The following is a 22,747-nucleotide window of genomic DNA, read 5'->3' on the forward strand; positions in this document are numbered from 1 at the left end:
AGACCACAGCCAAGGAAGCAGACAGAGGAGTCCCCGTCCCAGCTGTGCTTCCCCATTTCCTTGGCTGTAGAATGGGCAGAGTGAAGCTGAGGGCCCAGGACAGGTGGGCATGGGACAAAGTGGGCCCTGAGTATGTGGGGAGATCCGCACCTATAGCATCTGTTTTCACGAACCCTCTTCCTTCAAGGCCCTGCCGCCTACCCCACAGCCGCCGGACCTTGGCCCCAGCTCCGGGTCTTCTCCACGGCCCTCCTCTCCCCTCCTGTCACCGTGCTGAGAGTCTGACCAGGCACGGGGTGGTTTATCCTGTGAGGCCAGGATCACCAGCCCTTGAATTCTGACCCCACCTGACTCCTGCAACTCATCTGGTTATGGCCTTTGTCCCCGGCTTTCTAGCTTATTACCCCCTTCACACTGGTTCCTCTTCAACCCGATTTGAAGCCCACTGGGAACTCTGCTTCCTTCACCCGCCCCTGTCCTCTCTTCCTTCCCACGGTCTCCAGTGCGGCAGCACCGCCACCAACCTCTTTTAGCGGCTCCTGCCATCCTGGATAGCACGTCAGCCAGGCTACTGCTCTGGGCCAGGCCGGGGTAGGCCCCAGGTTCCAGCCGAATATTCTGTTCTAGCTCTCCTGCGTTAGGTCTTGGGGTTACTTCTGAGACTGGAAATGAACTGGTGAGCAGGCAGAGGAGGGACAGAGTCCTAGGAAAGAACGTTTACAGCTGTAGGACTGAACCATAGTCCTACAGCTGGAGAGAGAAGGGTCAACGCGAAGTGGCTGGTGCTGGGAAACTGGGGGCAAGGGGACCTATCAAGGGAGCCTTGGCCAGGTGCACTGTGGCACTCTCCAGGGGCACAGGCAGCCTGGGCTCTGGATGGGCATCTTAATGGCATATCTGTTCCCATCAGGCCTTTTATTTTTTTTTTTTTAAAAGATTTTATTTATTTAACAGATAAGAGATCACAAGTAGGCAGAGAGAGAGAGGAGGAAGCAGACTCCCTGCTGAACAGAGAGCCCAATGTGGGGCTCGATCCCAGGACCCTGAGATCACGACCTGAGCCGAAGGCAGAGGCTTTAACCCACTGAGCCACCCAGGCGCCCCCCATCAGGCTTTTTTAGACCATTGTGGTTACTCACTGAAATCACTGAAATCACACGGCTGAGCTCTCTGGCAAGCACGAGGAGACTAGCTGGTCGCCGTCTCTGACCGCGCTCTTTGCCCTCATGCTCCCTCTTCCAACCTGAATTTGCTTCAGGGGCCTTAGTCACCTGGCCATTAGACCACAGGTTCAGAATCCATGCCCGTGGTGTTCCTTTAACCCAGACAGCATGGGATACTATGGACAGACAGAGCCCAGAACTAAAGGTAGACCTGAAGTTCTTACCCTGGGTTAGCTGGGTAGCTCTGGGTCCCAGTGTCCTCATCTATAAAATACAGTAGTAAATGATACTGCTTTTCATGCCGACTAAGTTTTTGTGAGTGAAGATCAGAAGAGAATGATAATTATTAGGTAACACTGCATCTGACAATCTTGATAGACTGATTCTTGGCTACAGCTAATTCTCAAGATCATCGCTCTCATGGGACTGGGTGGGGGCTGGGTCGTGCAAGGGAGCCTGGTGCTCTGCAGGTCCCTTCTGGTGAAAGGGAGAGGAACCTTTCAAGTTTACAGTTCACTTCTTTTATTAAGGCGGCATAATAAACGCTCCTGTCCCACGGGAGAGCAGCAGAGCTAGAACAAATAAGTTTTTCACTATCTGTAGTGGGAAGGAGAGAAGAGCCCGGAAGGGGGAGGGGTACAAAGACCGCCCGCTGGTGCTACCCTCTACACGCGGGTCCTGCTAGGATCTCACTGGGCCTTAGTTTCCCTTTTTGTCAAGTGAGGGGCTGAGCTCGAGGCTCAGATTATACTCCTTACTGGTCCATGAAGCATTTCACTTGTCGATTCTGGCCAGGGCCTTCCAGTGTGTGGGGCCACACCTGTAAGACAGGGCTTGGTACCAGGGAACCCGCTTTGATCGCGTTCTCCCATGTTTCAGGAGGTGGCTAGAGACGAAGAAGCCGTGAACACCATGCTCAGGACCCCAGAGAACCGGACTCTCGTTAAGCGGATGCTGATCAAGTGCGCGGACGTGTCCAATCCCTGCCGGCCCCTGGAGCAGTGCATTGAGTGGGCCGCACGCATCTCCGAAGAATACTTTTCTCAGGTGAGACGCAGCCTCTTAGAAGTTCCTTGAGAGAGAAACACAGTAAGACCATTAGAGGCAAGGGACTGACCACCAGCAAGTAGAGAGCTAAGTGAAATTCTGTCCTCGGGGAGCACGGCTTGCATTATAGGCTTACCAATAATTCGATCAGCTTCCCTTATCTGAAAATGCCTTTGTCTGCCTTCCTGCAGAATGTTTGCACTGGCTATAGGATCCTGGGCTAATGACTTTCTCTTAACAGCTTTTACACTGTGGTCTGCCATTCATATTCTCTCTGGGTAGAAAAAATTCTTGTAGGGCAGAAAAAAAAATACAATGGCTAGAAGCTTTGCAAATTTATTGAAAGCATATACGTACGTGCCACATCCGAGAGGGTAGGGAGGGACCAGCAGACACTGGTATGGGGAGCAGACCCCATACCAGGAGAGGGACCAGCAGACACTGGTATGGGGAGCAGACCCCATACCAGGAAGACAAATCCCCATAACACTTGGCTTTGAAAAACAGAGATTTAACGTCTTACACTCAGTGGGGCTTATAACCCGGAACTTGAAAAATCAGTGGGCTTAGGGGTACCTGGGTGGCACCACCCCAAAGTGACTCCTGCCCCATGGAGAGGGAAAGGAAACCACACATACCAGTTCAGCTGTGGCCTCAGCAGTAGTGTGGTCTGACCCAACTCGAGCCCCGGACAGACCCACTCCCAACGTAGACCAAACTCTGCCCACAACAGGCAGAGAGCGCCATTTCAGACGCCTGGACTGAAGGCAAACACAGCAGCACCCCAAGGAGATACCCCACAGCACCAGGTTCTTGTGTACCAGTACTGCACGGCCACTGCTGTTAAGAGCAGAGACGTAGCTGAATTTCCAAACACAGAGACAAAATGAGGAGGTAGAGGAGCATGTCCCAAATGAAAGAACAGGACAGAATCCTAACAAGAGATCTAAGTGGAAAGAGGATAATAAGCTTGATGGAGAATTTAAAATAAGGGCAATAAAGATACTAACTGGACTTGAGAAAAGAGTGGGCGCCCTCAGGGAAACCCTCAGCAAAGAGAAACATAAAGAACCAACCAGTGATAACTCAGTAACTAAAATTAAAAATTCACTAAAGGGAATAAAAAGAGGAAGAACAGATCAGTGACCTAGAGAACAGAGTCATGGCAAGCAGTCAAGCTGGATCAAGAGGGATAAAAAAATAAAACTATTGAGAATAAGCTGAGGGAACTCAGTGACACTATCAAGTATAATAAACATTTCATGGGGACCCAGAAGAGAAAGAGAAAGAAAAGGGGCCAGGAAATTTATTTGAAGAAATAGCAGAAAAACTTCCTAAATCTGGGGAAGGAAACAGAAATCCAGATCCAGGGGCACCTGGGTGGTTCAGTGGGTTAAGCCTCTGCCTTCGGCTCAGGTCATGATCTCAGGGTCCTGGGATGGAGCCCCACATCGGGCTCTCTGCCTACTTGTGATGTCTGTCAAATAAATAAATAAAATCTTTTTTTTTTTTTTTTTAAAGATTTTATTTATTTATTTGACAGACAGAGATCACAAGTAGGCAGAGAGGCAGGCAGAGAGAGAGGAGGAAGCAGGCTCCCTGCTGAGCAGAGAGCCCGATGCGGGACTTGATCCCAGGACCCTGAGATCATGACCTGAGCCGAAGGCAGCGGTTTAACCCACTGAGCCACCCAGGCCCCAATAAATAAAATCTTTTAAGAAAAAGAAAGAAATCCAGATCCAGGAGGCAGAGAGAGGCCCCAGCAAAATCAACTGAAGGATGCCCATACCAAGACACACAGTAATTAAAATGCCATGAGGAGCATTTTTACAGCAGCAAAAGAAAACAGTTATATAAAAGGGAACCCCCGAAAGGCTACCAGTTGATTTTTCAGCAGAAAGTCTGTAGGCCACAAGGGTGTGGCATGATACATTCATAGTGCTGAAAGGGAAAAAACCTGCAACCAAGAATATCCAGCAAGGCTGCTATTCAGAATAGAAGCAGAGGTAAAGACTTTCCCAGACCCACAAAAGAATTCATCACCGTTAAAGCAGCCCTACAAGAAACGCGAAAGGGGATTCCTTGATTGGAAAGGAAAGACCATAAGCAGGAGTCAGAAAAGTAGGAAATACAAGAGCAGTAATATTAAGTATATCTATAAAAATCCATCAATGGATTCCACAAAATAAAAGGATATTTAGCGTGACAACATCTACCTAAAATTTAGGAACAAGAGGAATAAAAATTTAGTGCTTTTAGAAGGGGTTCAAACTTAAGCAACCATTAACTTAATAAAGAATTCTGTATGCATAAAGTGTTATATATAACCTAATGGTAACGACAAATCAGAAACTTGTAATAAGCAAAAAAAAAAAAAAAAGCCAATTAATGTGGGAGAAGAGAACAAGGGAAGAAAGGACCAGAAAAACTGCAAAACAACAACAAAATGGCCAGGAATGCATACCTATCAACAATTATTTTGAATGTAAATGGACTAAACAATGAGAAAACAAAGGGTGGCAGATTCGATAAAAAATGAAGACCCATCTACATGCTGCTCCAGCAGATTTATTTCAGACCTGAAGATATGCAGACTGAGAGTGAAGAGATGGAAAAGCATTTATCATGCAAATAGGTGTGAACAGAAAGCCAGGGTAGCAATACTTGTACAAGACAAAATAGACTTTGAAACAAAAGACTGTGACAAGAAACAGAGGATAGTACAGAGTCATAAAGGAAACAATCCAACAAGCTATAACAATTGTAACTATTTATGCACCAAACTGTGGGAATGTAAAGCAGCTAATTAACAAATGTAAAGGAAGTAATCAGTGGTAATACAGTAATAGTAGAGGACTTGTCCTTGCACTTACAGCAATGATCCATCATCCACACGAAAATTCAGCAATAAAACAATGGCTGTAAATGACACATTAGACCAGGCAGATCCATGACCAATATATCAAGAACATTCCATCCTGAAACAATATGTGTTCAAGTGCACATGGAACATTCTCCAGGATAGATCACATGTTAGACCAAAAAACTCAGAAAGAATTGAAATAAAACCATGCATCTTTTTTCAACTCACAAAGCAATGACACTAGAAGTCAACCACAGGAGAAACTCCGGGAAAGAACAAATACACGGAGGTTGACTGACACGCTACTGAACAATGACTGGGCCAACCAGGAAATCAAAGAGGAAATAACAATACATGGAGACAAATGAAAGTGAAACACAATGAGCCAAAATCTTTGGGATGCACCAAAATTTGCTCTAGGAGGAAAGTTTGTAGCAATACAGGCCTGCCCCAGGAACCAAGAAAAATCACAACCTAACCTTACCTCTGAAGGAGCAAGAGAAAAAAGAAAAAACAAAACCCCAAACCAGCAAAAGAAAGGAAATAGTAAAGATTAGAGCAGAAACGAACAAAATAGAAACAAAAACCAATAAAACCTATCAATGAAATCAGGTTCTTTGAAAAGATCAACAGCCCATTAGCCAGGCTCATTAGAGAGGGGGCACCTGGGCGGCTCACCCTGAGTGTCTGCCTTCGGCTCAGGTCATGATCTCTGGGGTCCTGGGATCGAGCCCCGCGTCAGGCTCCCTGCTCAGCAGGGAGTCTGCTTCTCCCTCTACATCCCCTCTACCCACTCATTTTCTCAATCTTAAAAAAAAAAAAAGTACGTAAAATCAGAAATAAAAGAGAAATACCAACCAATGCTGCAGATCCATAATATACATAGTATAAAGCATTATGAGACTCTTACAAAAAATTACATGCCGACAGACTGGACAATCTAGAAAAAATAGGTAAGTTCCTAGACACACATAATCTCCCATGACTAAACCAGGAAAAATAGAAAATTTTAACAGACCAATGACCAGCAATTAAATTGAATTCTGAAAAAACAGCAGTCCAGGTCAGACAGCTTCACAGGTGAATTCTACCGAACATCTGTTCTCCCCAAACTATTCCAAAAATAGAAGAGGAAAGAAAGCAATTCATTCTTTGAGGCCAGCATTACCTTGATACCAAAACTAGATAAAGACACTACAAAGAAAAAGAACTGTAGGTCAGTATCTCAATGAACATAGATGCAAAAACCCTCAACAAAATATTACAAGTGAAATCTAACAATATATTAAAAAATTAATTCACCACCATCAAGTAGGACTTATTCCTGGGATACAAGGGTGATTCCATATTTGCAAATCGATCAGTGTGATAGATCATGTCCAAAAGAGAAAAGATAAAAACCATACGATCATTTCAGTAGATGCAGAAAAAGCATTCAGCAAAGTACAACATCCATTCATGATTAAAAACCCTTTGCAAAGGTTTAGAGGGAACAAACCTCAACATAATAAGGCCATCTATGAAAACTCCACAGGGGCGCCTGGGTGGCTCAGTGGGTTAAGCCGCTGCCTTCGGCTCAGGTCATGATCTCAGGATCCTGGGATCAAGTCCCGCATCGGGCTCTCTGCTCAGCAGGGAGCCTGCTTCCTCCTCTCTCTCTCTCTGCCTGCCTCTCTGCCTACTTGTGATCTCTCTCTGTCAAATAAATAAAAGCTTTAAAAAAAAAAAAAAAACCTCCACAGCTGGGGCTCCTGGGCCATCAGTTGGTAAAGCGTCCAACTCTTGGTTTGGGCTTAGGTCATCATCTCAGGGTCGTGAGATCAAGCCCCACATCACGGCTCTGCACTGAGCACTAAGTCTACTGGAGAGTCTCTCCCCCTCTCCCTCTCGCGCTCAGTCTCTCTCTCAAATAAGTAAATCTTTAAAAAAACACAGAGCCAACTTCATACTAAGTGGTGAAAAACTAAAAGCTTTTCCCCTAAGATCAGGAATAAGACAAGGGTGTCCACTCTAACCACTTTAATTCGACATAACCAGAAGTCCTAGCCACAGCAAACAGACAAGAAGAAGAAATAAAAGGCATCCAGATTGGTGGGAAGTAACTAAAAACTTTCACTATCTGCAGATGACATTATATTACATACAGAAAACCCTTAAGACTCCACCAAGGGGGCCTGGGTAGCTCAGGTCATGATGCCAGGGTCCTGGCTGCTTCTCCCTTTCCTCCCTGCTCATGCTCGCTCTTGCTGTCTCTCTAAAATAAGTAAGATCTTTTTAAAAAGACTTCACTCAGGGCGCATGGTTGGCTCAGTTGGCCAAGTATCTGCCTTTGGCTCAGGTCATGATCCTGTGGTCCTAGGATCGATGTGGTCCCCGCATCAGGCTCCTTGCTCAGTGGGGAGTCTGCTTCTCCCTCTGACCCTCTCCCCCTCTTGTGCTTTCTCTAATAAATAAAATCTTTATTAAAAAAAAAAACTAGACATGATAAATGAATTCAGTAAGGTCACTGGATACAAAGTCAATGTACAGAAATCTGTTGTGATTCTGTACCCTAAATAGTGAAGTAGCAAAGAGAGAAATTAAGAAAATCTTATTTACAATTACACCAAAAGTAATAAAATACCCGGAACAAAAGTTAACCAAAGAGATGAGAAACCTGTATTCGGAAGGCTACAGAACACTGATGTAAGAAATTGAAGATAACACAAATGGGGAAGTATTTCATGCTCTTGCGTATAGAAACTATTGTTACAATGTCCACACTACCCAAAGCAATCCACGGACTTAATGCAGCCCCTATCAAAGTACCAGCAGCATTGCTCACAGAACTAGACAAAGAAGCCTACAGTGTGTATGGAACCATAAAATACCTGGAGTAGCCAAAGCAGTCTTGAAAAAGAACAAAACTGGGAGATATCACAACCGCAGATTTCAAGATACACTACAAAGCTACAGTAATTGAAACAGTATAGTACTAGGACAAAAAGAGACACCTAGATCAATAGCACATAATTGAGAACCAGAAATAAACCCAAACCCATACAGTCAATCTTCAACGAAGGAGGCAAGAATAAGCAAAGGGAAAAAGTCTCTTCAACAATTAGTGCTGGTAAAAAAGACCGCTACATGCAAGAGAATTCAGTTAGACCACTGCTTAAACTACACTCAAAAGTAAACCCGAAGAGGTTAAAGATCTAAATGTGAGAGTTAAAGCCATAAAAATCCTAGAAGAGAGTCCAGGCAGTAATTTCTCGGACATCAGCTATTAACATTCTTCTAGGTATGTGTCCTATGAAACAAACAAAATATACTATTGGGACTACTCAAAAATTAAAAGCTTCTGCACAGCAAAGGAAACAATAAAAGACAACCTATGGAATGGGAGAGGATATTTGCAAATGACCTCCCATAAAGGGTTAATATCCAAAATATATTTTTAAAAAGCTGTATAGCTCAACATCAAGGAAAAAAACTAATCCAATTTAAAAATGGGCAGAAGACATGAATGAACATTTCTCCGAAGACCTGTAGACGACGAAGAGACACAGAGAGATTCTCCGCGGGACTCATCAGGGAAAGGCAGGTCAGAACTACAGGGAGGCGTCACCTCACACCAGCCAGATCGGCTAAAATGAAGAACACGGCAAGTGTTGGCGAGGCTGCGGAGCAGAGGGAACTCTCCTGCGCTGTGGGTGGGAACGCAAACGGGTGCCGCCCTTGTGGAGAACAGTGTGGAGGCCCCTCAGAAAATTACAAACAGAACTACCATAGGATCCAGTCATTCCGGTACTAGGTATTTACCCAAAAAAAATCAAAGATACTAATTTGAAAAGATAAATCTACTTCTCAGTTTACTGCAGCATTATTTACAATAACCAAAATACAGAAGCAACCCAAGCATCCATCAGTACGTGAATGGATGAAGTAGTGCACACACACACACACACACACACACACTATGTATATATAATGGAGTAATACTTAGCCTTAAAAAAGAATGAAATCTTGGGGCGCCTGGGTGGTTCAGTCGGTTAAGCCTCTGCCTTCAGCGCAGGTCATGATCCCAGAGTCCTGGGTTCGAGCCCCACATCAGGCTCTCTGCTTGGTGGGGAGCCTGCTTCCCCCTTCCTCTCTGCCTGCTTGTGATCTGTCAAATAAATAAATAAAACCTTAAAAAAAAAGAAAGAAAGATAGAAATCTTGCCACTTGTGATAACATGGATGGACCTTGAGGGCATTATCTTAAGTGAAAATAGATCAGAGAAAGACAAGTACTATGATCTCACTTATGTTTGAAATCTTAAAAACAAACTCATAGATACAACAGATTACTCGTTGCAGGGGCGGGGGTGTGTGAAATGGATGGAAGGAGTCAAAAGGTACAAGCTTCCAGCTGTAAAATCAGTAAGTCATGAGGATACAATGTACAGTGTGGCTGTATAATTAACACTGTATTATATATTTGAAGTTGCTGAGAGAGTAGATCTTCACAATTCTTATCACAAGAAAAAAATTCTGCATGTGTGGAGGATACTGACTTACTGTGTTGAGCATTTCACCATATGAACAAGGACGGAATCATGTATATCAGTTACACTGCAATTAAAGGAAACACTTTGGATGCATGCGCCGCTCAGTCAGTTGAGGGTCTGACTGTTGAGCTCAGTTCAGGTCTTGGTATCCGGGTCATGAGTTCAAGCCCCTTAAAAAAAGAAAGAAAAAGAAACACTTTATAAAATGGTAAATATATAAATATATAATATTATATATTATATAAAACAGTAACTACAAGGTTTTTTTCCTCTTAATTTCTCTAAATACATAGGACTATTTTTTTTAAGATTTTATTTATTTATCAGAGAGGGGGAGAGAGCGAGCACAGGCAGACAGAATGGCAGGCAGAGGCAGAGGGAGAAGCAGGCTCCCTGCCGAGCAAGGAGCCCGATGTGGGAATCGATCCCAGGACGCTGGGATGATGACCTGAGCCGAAGGCAGCTGCTTAACCAACTGAGCCACCCAGACGTCCCAATACATAGGACTATTTTAAGCAAAAGTCATAAGATTGCATTGTAGAGTATGTATAAAGGATAGGGCAAAAGGAAAAGTACATGAGAGCAAGGTTTTTACACCTTACATGAAGCGCTAGTTATAAGAATTAGCTCAATAGACTGAAAAGTCACGGATATATAGGGTAATCCGTAGAGCACCTTGTGTTGTTTAAAAGTTAGTAGGCATTATAATGGAACGCTAAGATATATTAAAATAGACAAAAGTGGCAGAAAGGAGAAACAGGAAACAAACAAGGGGAAAAAAGGTAAAATGCGAGCTCTACCACTAATCACACCAAGACTTAACATTAAATGTTAGTGGACTAAACGCTAATTAAATATGAGATCATCAGGTTGGATTTTTTTTTAAACCAACTACGTGCAGTCCACAAAAGACAAAATATAAGGAACAGATACATACAAAGACAGAAATGGAGAAATGGAGAAAGATTTATCACGCAAGCTGTAAATATTAAAAGACTGGAGTGGTTACATTGATCTCAAACGTCAAGATAGAAAATGTTACGAGAGAGAACCTGGGCCCTTCAGAATGATAAAGGGTCAGTTCTGTAGGAGAACACAGTAATCATAACGTGCGTGCACTTGATAACACACCTCATAAATGAAGCCAAACTGACAGAGAAGTAGCGAATTCTGTAGTCATGGGTAGATATTTCAACGCCCTCTTTCAGTAACTGATGGGATGTCCAGATTGAAATACTGGTAAGAACAGATAATCCAGACACTATCTGTCACCTTGCCGGAGTTAAATGTTCATTACACCCTAAGTGGCAGAACGTTTACTAAGCACATCATGTGCTGGGGACGCAAATTACTTAGTAAATTTAAAAGACCGAAATCATCCAGAATATATTCTGTAGCTACGGCGGAATGAAATCAGAACTCAGTAATAATAAGGTATCTAGGTCAATGCCACATATTTGTAAATTGAACGACACACTTCCTAATAATCCCTGGGTCAGATAACAAAACAGTCCCATTTACAAACACACTAAAAACAACATCTAGGAATAAATTTAACCGAAGAGGTGAAAGACCTGTACCCTGGAAACTATACAACACTGGTGAAAGAAATTCAAGATGACACAAAGAAATGGAAAGACACTCCATGCTCATCAATTAGAACAAATATTGTTAAAATGTCTGTACTACCCAAAGCAACCTACAGATTTAAGGCAATCCCCATCCCATTATCAACAGCATTTTTCATAGAACCAGAACCACCAACCCTAAAATTCGTATGGACCCACAAAAGATCCTGACTAGCCAAAGCAGTCTTGAAAAAGGAAGAACTGAAAGTGTCATGGTTCTAAATTTCAAGTTCTAGTACAAAGTGATAGTAATTAAAACAATGGTATTGCAGTAAAAAGGACACACAGATCAATGGAAGAGAGCAGAAAACCCAGAAGTCAGTTACTCTTCAAAGGATTGAAGATACAATGGGACAAAGTCTCTAACAAAAGTTGTTGGGAAAACTGGACAGCCACAAGCCAAAGAATGAAACTGGACCACTTTCCTTCACTATACACAAAAAATAAAACTCAAAATGAATTAGAGACCTAAATGTGAGACCTGAAACCATAAAAATCCTTGAAGAGAGCATAGGCAGTAATCTGACATCATCCATAGAAATATTTTCCTTGCTATGTCTCCTGAGGCATTAAAATAAAATGTTTCTACACAGGAAAGGAAACAATAAAACTAAAAGACAACCTACAGAATGGGAGAAGATACTTGCAAATGACGACGTATCTGACAAAGGGTTAGTATCCAAAATACATAAAAATCTGATACAACTCAATACCCCCAAAATCAAATAATGCAGTTTGAAAATGGCGACATCTCTCTAGAGATGACATAGAGACCCGGCCAGGGCACAGGAGAAGAGGCTCAACGTCACACATCACCAGGGAAATGCAGATCAAACCTCACCCCTGTCAGAATGGCAGAAATCAGGGGCGCCTGGGTGGCTCAGTGGGTTAAGCCGCTGCCTTCGGCTCAGGTCATGGTTTCAGGGTCCTGGGATAGAGCCCCGCATCGGGCTCTCTGCTCAGCGGGGAGCCTGCTTCCCTTCCTCTCTCTCTCTCTGCCTACTTGTGATCTCTGTCTGTCAAATAAATAAATAAAATCTAAAAAAAAAAAAAAAGAATGGCTGAAATCAGAACACAAGAAACCACAAACATCGGTGAGGGAGTAAAGGACAAGGGTGCCTCGTGCACATGGGTGCGCACACGGACTGGTGCGGGCTCTGCGGAGAACAGTCCGAGGGCCCGCAAAAAAATGACGAACACAACTTCTTTCCAACCCAGGAGTTGCACTACTGGATATTTACCCTTAAAACACAAAAATGCTGATTTAAAAGGATACTTGCACCTCTGTGTTTGCAGCAGGATTCTCTACAGGAGCCGAACGATGGAAGCAGCTTGGGTGTCGGTCGACAGACGACTGGATAAAGAAGATGTGCTGCACACGATGGAATATTACTCAGCCATAAAAAATGAAATCTTGGGGCGCCTGGGTGGCTCAGTGGGTTAAGCCGCTGCCTTCGGCTCAGGTCATGATCTCAGGGTCCTGGGATCGAGTCCCGCATCGGGCTCTCTGCTCAGCAGGGAGCCTGCTTCCTCCTCTCTCTCTGCCTGCCTTTCTGCCTACTTGTGATCTCTCTCTGTCAAATAAATAAATAAAATCTTTAAAAAAAAAAAATGAAATCTTACCATTTGCAACAGTATGGAAAGAGCTAGAGAGTACAGTGCTGAGTAAAATAAGCCGGCCAGATAAAGACAGATATCATATATCTCACTCATATGTGGAATTTAAGAAATGAATGAGCAGAGGGAAAAAAAAGAGTAAGAGACAAACCAAGAAACAGACACTTGACTTTTATAGGCGGGTGGGGGAAATAGGGGGTTGAGGATTAAAAACTACACTTAAGGGGCGCCTGGGTGGCCCAGTGGGTTAAGCCTCTGCCTTTGGCTCAGGTCATGATCCCAGGGTCCTGGGATCGAGCCCCGCATTGGGCTTTCTGTTCAGAGGGGAGGCTGCTTCCCCTTCTCTCTGTCTGCCTCTCTGCCTACTTGTGATCTCTGTCAAATAAATAAAATCTTAAAAAAAAAAAAAAACTACACTTAAAATGATGACAAAAATAAAATGAAAATAGAGAAGAAAAACCCTAAAGTTAATGACTTAGATTTCACTTTAAGAAACTAGAAAAAACAAAGCATATAAAAGATAATATTTAAGAGCAAAAAATGAGAAAATGGAGAAAACAAATTAACACAGCCAAAAGTTGATTGAGAAAATAAAATTTTCCAATATCTAACTAGAATTATCAAGAAAAAAGAACACTAATTACCAATATTAGTAATGAAAGAGGTATTGTCATAATAAATCTTACAGATATTAGAAGTATAATTTAAGGTACCAACAAATTTGACAACTTAATGTCTTAAAAACTACAGTTTACCCAAATCAACAAAACAACCACCTGAGAAGTCCTGTATTAAATTATTTATCAAAATTTATTCTTAAAGATTTTCCCACAAAGTAAATTCTAGGCCCAAATGGTTTCACTGAGGAATTCTATCAAACATTTAAGGAAGAAATAACACCAGTCTTATAAAATTGTATCAAAATATAGAGGCAGGGACAGGGAGGGTACCTGGCCATCTCACTCAGTAGAGCATGCAACTCTCGAGCCTCAGAGTCATGAGTTCAAGTCCCACATTGGGTGTGGCATCTACTTAAAAAAAAACAAAAAAGAGGGAGTAGAAACACTTCCCAACTCATTTTATGAAGCCATTATCATTCTGATATCTAAATCTGATAAAGACAATACCGGAGCACATTAGAGTCTATTGTCTTCATGAACATAGATGCAGAGATACTTAATTGAATAGTATATAAAGAAGATACTATCTTATCATAAATTAGAGGTTTTTTCCCCCAAGAATGCAAGGTCAGTTCAATATCAGAAAAATCAAGAATTATAATCCCCATCCCCAATTAAAAGAAAAGAGAAAAAACACGATTATTTCAGTAGCTACAGAAAAACCATTTGATGAAATTCAACATTCATTCATCAAAAACACACTTAGCAAGTCAGGAATAGAAGGGAACTTACTTTAAAAGGGACATCTACAAAAACTTACATCTGACATTATATTTAATGGTAAAATATTGAATACATTCTCAAGACTGGAAACAAGGGAAGGGTACCACCACTGTTGTACCTTGGAATTGGCTGTCCTAGCCATTGCAATAAAGAGGAAAAAAGTACAAAGAAGATAATTTTTTTCCATCTTTGCAGATGACATGGTTTTTTATATGGAAAGCTCCAAGGAGTGTGCAAAATGATAGCATTCACAAGGATTTTATTTAGCAAGGCCCTAAGACAGAAGGTCCTAAGACACAAAAATACAATATTTTATATTGTAAAAAAAAAAATATTTCTGTACTAGCCAAAACCAACTGGAAGATTAAACTAAAAACCTAATCCTATTTACATAGCTATAAAAAAATCCAGGAACAAATGAATAAAAAGAAGTCTAGTCCTTTACACTGAAAACCACAAAATATTGCTGGGAGATTAAAGAAACACTTGAACATCTGCAGAGCTGTACCAGTTCTCCGGACTTGCAAGGCTTCCAAGGCTCACTCCCTTCCAAGGCTCACTGCTGTTAAGGTACAGTTTTCTCCGAATTGATGTGTACATCAGTGCAGTTACAGTCAAAATCCCAGCGGGGTGGTTTTGTTGTTGGGGGAGGGAGGCGGCTAGGAGTTCGGGGTTGTTAGGTTTTTTTGTGGAAACTGACAAACGGATTCCAGAATTTATATGGAAAGGAGAAGGACCTTGAAAAAGCAAAGCAAAGTTGAAAAAAGTTGGAAATGTCACACTATTTGTCTTTAGAACTTAAAATAATCACGCCGGAGCAGTGCTCACAGAAGGAGGTCAGGTACAGGGGTGGAGGAGAATACAGAGGTCTCAGAAGTAGACCACATCCACATCATCAGCGCGGAAAGGAAAATGGTTTTCAGCAAGTGGTATCGGAATACTTAGAGGTTTCTACCCAACAAAAGAACCACAACTTCTACCTCATACCGGAGGAATATTGTTTCACAGTGAATCGTGGATCTAAATATAAAGCCTCAAACCTCAAGCTTTTGAAGAAAAACACAGGAGACTATCCTAATTTGGTCATTTAGAAATGGACACATATTTTGTAGTTACAAAAAACCACCACCATAAAAAGAAAATTTGGGAAATGAGAATCAAAACTCCGGAACTGTGCGCATCTGCACACAGCAAGCCTCTGTAGGAAGATACCCACAAGTCCCGGCCAACGGCTAAGTCAGGATGTATGAGAAATGACCGCTCATTAATAAAAAGACAAACCACCTCATTTAAAATGGCCAAGTGTTTTAACACACACGTCACAAAAGGAGATGTACGAACAGTCAAGTGCTGAACATCATTAAGTCATCAGGGAAACAGATGCTAGAACCACAGGGAAAACCACTACACCCACTAGAGTGTCCAGAAGTTTCAAAGACTGACAACACCGAGTTCCTAAGGATGTGAGGCACCTGGGATTCATCATCAGTAACAGGCGTACAGATGCTGCAACCTTCTTGGAAGCAGTTTAGCAGGAGGTGTGTGTGTGTGCGCGCACGCATGTGGTACAACACACATAAGATTTAACATTTTCAGTGGTCATGTGTTTGTTTTCCTTCACTGTTCTAATGTGGTGGATCACCGCAGCTGATTGTAGATGCTGAGCCGTCCTTGGGTTGCTGGACTCGACTGCATGTAGTCACGGCGTATGATCCTTCCGTGTGCTGCTGGATTCCGTGTGCTCTCTTGCTGAGGATTGTTCTATCAGATATTGGTCTGTGGTTTTCTTGCCGTGCCTTTGCCAAGCTTTGGTACTGGTAATGTTCCCCTTCTCAGGTAATTAGGAAGTGTCCTCTTCTCTTCAATTTTTTGGAAGAGTTTAAGAAGGATTGGTCTTAATTCTGTTTAAGAGTTTGGTAGAATTCACCAGTGAAGCTATCTAGTTCGGGGTTTTTCTTTGTTGGGAGGTTTTTCATTAGTGGGTTGGATGTCCTTACTAGTTACAGATCTACTCAGCTTCTCATTCCTTCATAATTGGGTCTTAGTAGGTTGTAGGTTTTGAAGAATGTTAATTTCATCTACGTTATCCATTTTGTTGCGGTACAACTATTTACAGTAACCCCTTACGGTCCTTTTATTTCTGTAAAATAGATAGTTACGTCCCCCTTTCTTCCCTTGTTATTTTGTCCCACTTTTACTTCTGATTTTAGTAATTTGAACCTTTTTTTCCCTTAGTCTGTCTAGTAAAGATTTTTCAGTTGTGTTGTAATCTTTTGAGAGACCTGGCTTTTGGTTTTGTTGATTTTGTTTTTCTTTTCTCTGTTGTACTTACCTCTGCTGTAGCCTGTGATTTCTTTACTTCTGTGGGCTTTGAGTTTAGTGTAATCTTTTTCAAGTAAGGTGTAAAATTAGTTGTCGAATTGAGAGTTTTCTTTTTAATGTAGGTACTTTATAGCCATAAATTTCCCTGTCAGCCCTACTTTTATCTCATCCCATAACTTTCTAGATGTTGTGTTTTCATTTCCATTTGCCTCAAGGTATTTTACCATTTTCCTTGTGATTTCTTCTTTGGCCCCTTGGTTAAGAGTATTTGATTCCCATGTATTTGTGAATTTTCCAGGTTACTTCCTATTGATTTCCAGTTGCATTCCAAGTAGAATAAGTACTTGTATTAAGATTAATCTTTGTAAAGATTATTCTAATCTTTAAAATATTTATTAGGGTTTGTTTTGTGGCTGAACCTACATTTTATCTTGGAGAATGTTCCACTTATGCTTGGGAAAAACTACATATCCAAATTGTTGCTAGATGAATGTTCTCTAAATGGGAGGTCCCATTGGTTTATATTATTCGAGTCCTCGATCCCTTATTGATCTGTTTTATCCATCGTCAAATGCGTGGTATTGAAGTCTTCAACTATTATTGCAGGAGCGTCTGTTTCTCCCTCCAGCTCCGTCCGTGTTTTCTTCCTGTAGTTTGGACTCTGATGTTTGGTGTAGATAGGCTTACAATTGTTGCATCTTCTTGGTAAATTAACCTGTTTTTTCAATACATAATATCTTAATCTGTTTTAGACTTAAAAATCTATTTTGTCTGATAGCAGCATAGCTCCTCAGTTCCCGATTGGTTTCTTCTGGAAATACCTTTTTCCATCCTTTCAACCTACCTGTGTCTTGATATCGGAGAGAAAGCCTTTAGTAGACAGAATATAGTTGGGTCAGGTTTTTGTCCTTCCTGCCAGCTATGCCTTTTTTTTTTTTTTTAAAGATTTTATTTAATTATTTGTCAGAGAGAGAGAGAGAGAGGGAGAGAGAGCGAGCACAGGCAGACAGAGAGGCAGGCAGAGGCAGAGGGAGAAGCAGGCTCCCTGCTGAGCAAGGAGCCCGATGTGGGACTCGATCCCAGGACGCTGGGATCATGACCTGAGCCAAAGGCAGCTGCTTAACCAACTGAGCCACCCAGGCATCCCCCAGCTATGCCTTTTGATTGGGGAGTTTAAACCACTTACATTTAAAATAATTACTGATGAAGAAGGACTGACTTTTGCCATTTGTTTTCTTGATGTCTTACAGCTTTTTGGTTTTCTTTTCTTTCTTTTTTTTGGTCTTTCCTGTTCCCCATTACTGCCTGCCCTTGTGTTTGTTTGTAGTGACACCTTTGCTTTCCTTACTTCCTTCTATGTGTAAGTATTCTGGATTTTTGCAGTTAGCATGGTACATAGAATATCTTAAAGTGAAGCAATTTATTTTAAATTGATACCAACTTAGTCATACATACAAACTCTTACACATCTGTCCCCCACCCTACTCTGATGTCATAGGTTGATAGATTGCTATATTACATATCCGTTAGTGGGGGTGATTCTTATGCATGTCTTTTAAATCCTGTAGAAAAATAGTGGAATCGGGGGCACCTGGGTGGCTTGGTTGGGCAGCTGCCTTCAGCTCAGGTCATGATCCTGGAGTTCCGGGAGCCCAGACCGGGAGTCTGCTTCTCCCTCTGACCTTCTCCCCTCTCGTGCTCTCACCCTCTCACACTCTAATAAGTAAAATCTTTTTAAAAGAATGAAAAAGGAAATAGTGGAATTACAAACGAAAATTATAGTAATATTGCTTTGTATGTTTGTGCATTTGCTTGTGTGTTTTTACCTTTACTGGAGCCTGTTAGATCTTCACAGGACCCAGAGTTACTGTCCAGCTTCTTCACTCCCTCCAGCATTTTCTGTAAGCCAGACCCGGTACTAATCCGTCCTCTCCACTTGCTATCTGGGAGCACCTGCCATTTCCATCTCGTTTTTGAAGAACAGCTTTGCCAGATAAAGAATTCTCAGTTGATGACAGGTCTGTCTGCTTCACGTCATTTCTTTCCCTGCCTACAGGCGTCCCAGGCTTCTCCTGAGAAGTCGGCTCAGCATCTTACGGAGAATTTCTCGTAACAAGTCATTTTTCTCTTGCTGCTGTTAAGATTCTTTGTTTCTGGCTGACAGTTCGGCTGTAACGTGTAGTGATGAGGTTCTTCGGGCTTTTATCTGGAGTTCTCTGGCTTCTTGGTGTCACAGGTGTAGGCCTTCCCTCCCGTGGTGGCAGTTTGGGGCTGTTGCTTCTGATGGCCGCTGCGGTGACTGTCTTGGCCGGACTCTGATCATGCAGGTGTCGATCCGTTTGATAATGTCCTGTGAGTCCCTCAGACTCTTGTCACTCCCCTTCACGTCTTTCTGCTTCTCCTCCTCACACTCAAGAACTTCAAATGCGCGGTCTTCCAACTTGTCGCTGTTCCGCCCCCCGCCGCCCACAGCTGCTGCTGGATCTCCCGTGGATTTTTCAAAGCTATCTTTGCATTTTTTAGCTTCCAGAATGTGTTTAGGTGCTTTTTATAACTTCTTTCTCTTTGTTGCTATTCTTACGCGGCTCACACATCATTTTCCTAATTTCCTTTAGTCCTTTGTCATGGTTTCCTTTAGCTCTTTGAGCAGATATAGGATGGTTGTTTTAAAATCAGCAGCTTCGGGGGAGCAGGCCGGGGGCCTGGGACCAGTTCCCAGGGTAAGAGTGGCAGGGGTGGGGCGCCTGGGGGTCTCAGGGGGTTAAAGTCGCTGCCTTCCGGCTCAGGTCATGATCTCAGGGTCCTGGGATCGAGCCCCGCATCGGGCTCTCTGCTCAGCAGGGAGCCTGCTTCCTCCTCTCTCTCTGCCTGCCTCTCTGCCTACTTGTGATCTTTCTGTCAAATAAATAAAATCTTTAAAAAAAAAAAAAAAACAAAAAAAACAGTGGCAGGGGGTGGGGACCAGCTCCCTGGCCTGAGAGTTTTCCTTTGGTCTTGCTGAACCTGGGACCTGCCTCCTCTGCCTGGAACAGCCCTGCCCCCGAGCCCAGCCCCTGCCACAGCCTGACCAAGCCCCTTCCCACGACCCCCCCCCCCCGTGTCCCTCCCCGGTGCTCTCCTTCCTCGCCTGCCCCGGGCCACCTGCACCCTCAGCCCGGCAAGCTGCTCAGATGGTCGGGAAGGATGATCTGGTGCCAGAGCCAGGAGGGCGGCCCCCCCCGGATGGCTCCCCGGGACCCCCGTGCCCGGTCACCACCCGCCTCACGGTTCCTTTTGGGCGGCCCACCGAGCCGGTGCCCCCCTTACTTAGCCCTCGCGTCCCCTGCCCCTCACGTGACCGGGGACCTTCAGGGGCTCCAGGAAGCCATCCCGTGTCACCGCGGACATCCCCTCACCGTTTTCTCCAGGACGCTGTGGGGAAAGCAAGACCTTGGTTTAGAAAAGGAGCTCCTTATGTCTTTCAGGATAAAATTAAGGTCCTGGGGAGAAAGACAGGTTTATTTTCATTTTTTTGCAAATCTCTGGAAGCCTAAAGATGGTCTGGAAGAGTCTGATGCACACAAACGCGCTCATCGGAGTTGTTTCTTCACCTCAGGGGTCCTCGGGGGCTTCAGAACTTTTTCAAAGAGCGCAGCTGACCTGAGGAGAGCAGCGGCCCCTCGATCCCCCTCTGCGAGGGCGGCTGCTTCCCCAGCGCCGCGGGCCTGGCTCCGGGCTGCGCCCCCCGCCCCGTATGCACCCGCCGCACCGGCCTCGGGGCTCACGGAGCCGCTTCGGCGAGGAGCTTCCCGGGGCGGGAAGGAGAGCTGGGGGGGGATCTGCCGGCCGCAGGCTCCCGCTCTGGGACCCCTGCTCTCTGGTCTGCTCCCCACGAGCTCTGGGGCCACTCCTGAGGGAGCGGAGCCCGACCCTGGAGTCTCCTAATTCGAGCGTTTTCTGCTTTCCAGACGGATGAGGAGAAGCGGCAGGACTTACCCGTGGTGATGCCGGTTTTTGACAGAAACACCTGCAGCATCCCCAAGTCCCAGATCTCCTTCATCGACTACTTCATCACGGACATGTTTGACGCTTGGGACGGTAAGAGCTCGGCGGCCGGCGCCCCCCACAGGCGCACGGGGCGCGGGCCCGGGGCGCGGCTGGCCCCGGAATGGGTGTGGGGGACGGGGGAGGGGAACCGTGCCTTCCCCGAGGCCCCCGGAGGCCTGTGCTCTTCCCGCCCCTCCCCTGCTCAGGGCGGCAGCCCCGCGAGGACGGGGTGTGGGGGGAGGAGATGGCCCAAGAGCAGGTGCCGAGTCGGGGCGCGGGGGAGGTGGGGGGGTGGACCAGAGCGGGGGTCCGGAGAGCCTGACAGGGCCATGGGTCTGGGGTTCCGCTGCCTTCCTAACCGCCCCGCCCCCCGGAGTGATGAAAGGCTCCAGCAGATTCCATCCCCTCTGGGGCCCCTGCCGGAGCTGTCCCCTCGGGTGTGGGTGGAACGGCTGGGCAGAGGTGATGCACCTGCCCGCTGCCCCCTGCCCCTTAGCCCGAAGTCCCCTGAGGCTGGGAAGGAGACCACATCCCTGTCCTTTTCTCCAGCCTTTGTAGACCTGCCTGAGTTAATGCAGCATCTTGACAACAACTTTAAATACTGGAAAGGACTGGACGAAATGAAGCTGCGGAGCCTCCGGCCGCCCCCCGAATAGCGCGCAGCACCGCCCGGGATCCCGGAGCTTTGGCCCCCGGCTCGTTCGGAATTCCTGAGGCAGCCGGAGGCCCCGGGCCCTTGCAGCATCGGGCCGAACAGTGCCAGGTCTGCAGAGCCCGTCAGAGCACCTGGGGCCGCCGGCGACCTTCCGCAGCCACCATGCGGGGCCGCTGCCACCACGTGCGACCCGGTCCGCCCTGTGGGGCCTGCAGCAGGGGCTCTTCGGACAGTGCCAGGAGAGCCGGCCACGCGGCCTTTCCTCCCCGCGAGCTCAGAGGGACCCTCTCCAAAGGACGGGGAGGGGTCTTCTGCCGGTGACGGAGAATGTCCCGCTGCAGACCGTGTCTCCACCCGCGCCCAGCGCTTACAAGCCGCGCCCGGAGCTTGAGGCCCCCCCGCGGCGAGAAGGTGCAGTCGCCGCCGGGACACTACTGAAGGGGACCGCGCTCGCACACTGAGCAGCGACTGAAAAACACAGAAGAAATTTTGAAGTTGATTATTAAGTACAAAGAAATTTTGAAGTTGATTAATATCAGTTATTAAAGTGTTTTATTTATTTTATTAGAAGTTCAATATTTTCTATGAATTCTGAAATACTTCAAAGCCAAAGCCAACGTTAAACGCCATGACCAAATTTACATGATTCATATTCATTAAATATGTATTACTTGGTGTACAGACTTATTTTCATAATGCAAATTAAAACTATAAAATGACACCTTTTTACTGCACTACAGAAATATTTGTGTATGTTAGACTCTTCTGATTGATGCTCATTGGGAAAAGCGGTCTTGGGGGAGAGCCTGAGTCTGAAGCCCTCGAGGAGGCAGCTCCTCTGTACAGAAAGCAGAGCCCTGGGACTCTCTGGTCATCTGATGGGCTTTGCAGGTGACTCCCCAAAGTCAGCGAAATTAAGACCTGACACTTTTCCCCTAAAATTTTATAATTGAATTCCCATAAATCTGCCTTATTTTATAGTACATTTCTACAAGATATTCCCTATGAAAGAACAAAAATGGAGTATTCAGTGAACTGACATTTTATACCAATCTGTTTTCATCTGAAGTGGGAGTCTTTGATTCCAGAAATTTATAAAAGGTTCTGTATCTTCACATTTTGAGTAAGTGTAGTACCGTAAAAAATGACACAGGATGACAATGTCAAAGTGCTTGTCGTTTCATTTTAAAGTTGTATTTTTTTCCCAGACAAAAATGAAATTAAACTATTTGTTTTTAAGAAATCATGTGTTGCCTTTTCTTTGGAGTCTGATTATACTTAAAATAAGACACCTTTATATTACAGAGATTAATCGTTAAATGACTTATTCAGGGTCACAAAAGGACAGATGAATATGTTGAAAACTTCTCACCACTTGGCTCCCATTCAAAGCTGTCGGGGCTGGCACCTCAGAAGTCCCTTTACAGACGGCTTTTCCCATGCGAAGACATTTGACCTAGGTTGGTAATTGGGGACCGAGGTGGGAGAGAGC

General features: G+C 44.5%; 1 protein-coding gene across 3 annotated transcripts in view; it reads left to right on the forward strand.

Annotated features, from left to right (window-relative positions):
- The window catches only part of PDE8A (phosphodiesterase 8A), a 147,378-nt gene extending 124,880 nt beyond the window's left edge, over positions 1-22,498 (forward strand). The window contains exons 20-22 of one of the 3 annotated variants that reach the window (XM_044231006.1): positions 2,043-2,210; positions 20,522-20,651; positions 21,150-22,498. In XM_044231006.1, coding sequence (XP_044086941.1) covers positions 2,043-2,210; positions 20,522-20,651; positions 21,150-21,256 — 405 coding nt within the window. In that variant the 3' untranslated portion in view covers positions 21,257-22,498. Of the gene's footprint in view, positions 1-2,042; positions 2,211-12,528; positions 12,654-20,521; positions 20,652-21,149 lie in introns of those variants that run through there. The other 2 variants (XM_044231008.1, XM_044231007.1) reach the window with 2 other exon arrangements.
- The last annotated feature ends 249 nt before the right edge of the window (positions 22,499-22,747 follow it).

This window comes from Neovison vison, chromosome 13 (genome assembly GCF_020171115.1).
Source record: "Neovison vison isolate M4711 chromosome 13, ASM_NN_V1, whole genome shotgun sequence".
NCBI classification, from domain to species: domain Eukaryota; kingdom Metazoa; phylum Chordata; class Mammalia; order Carnivora; family Mustelidae; genus Neogale; species Neogale vison.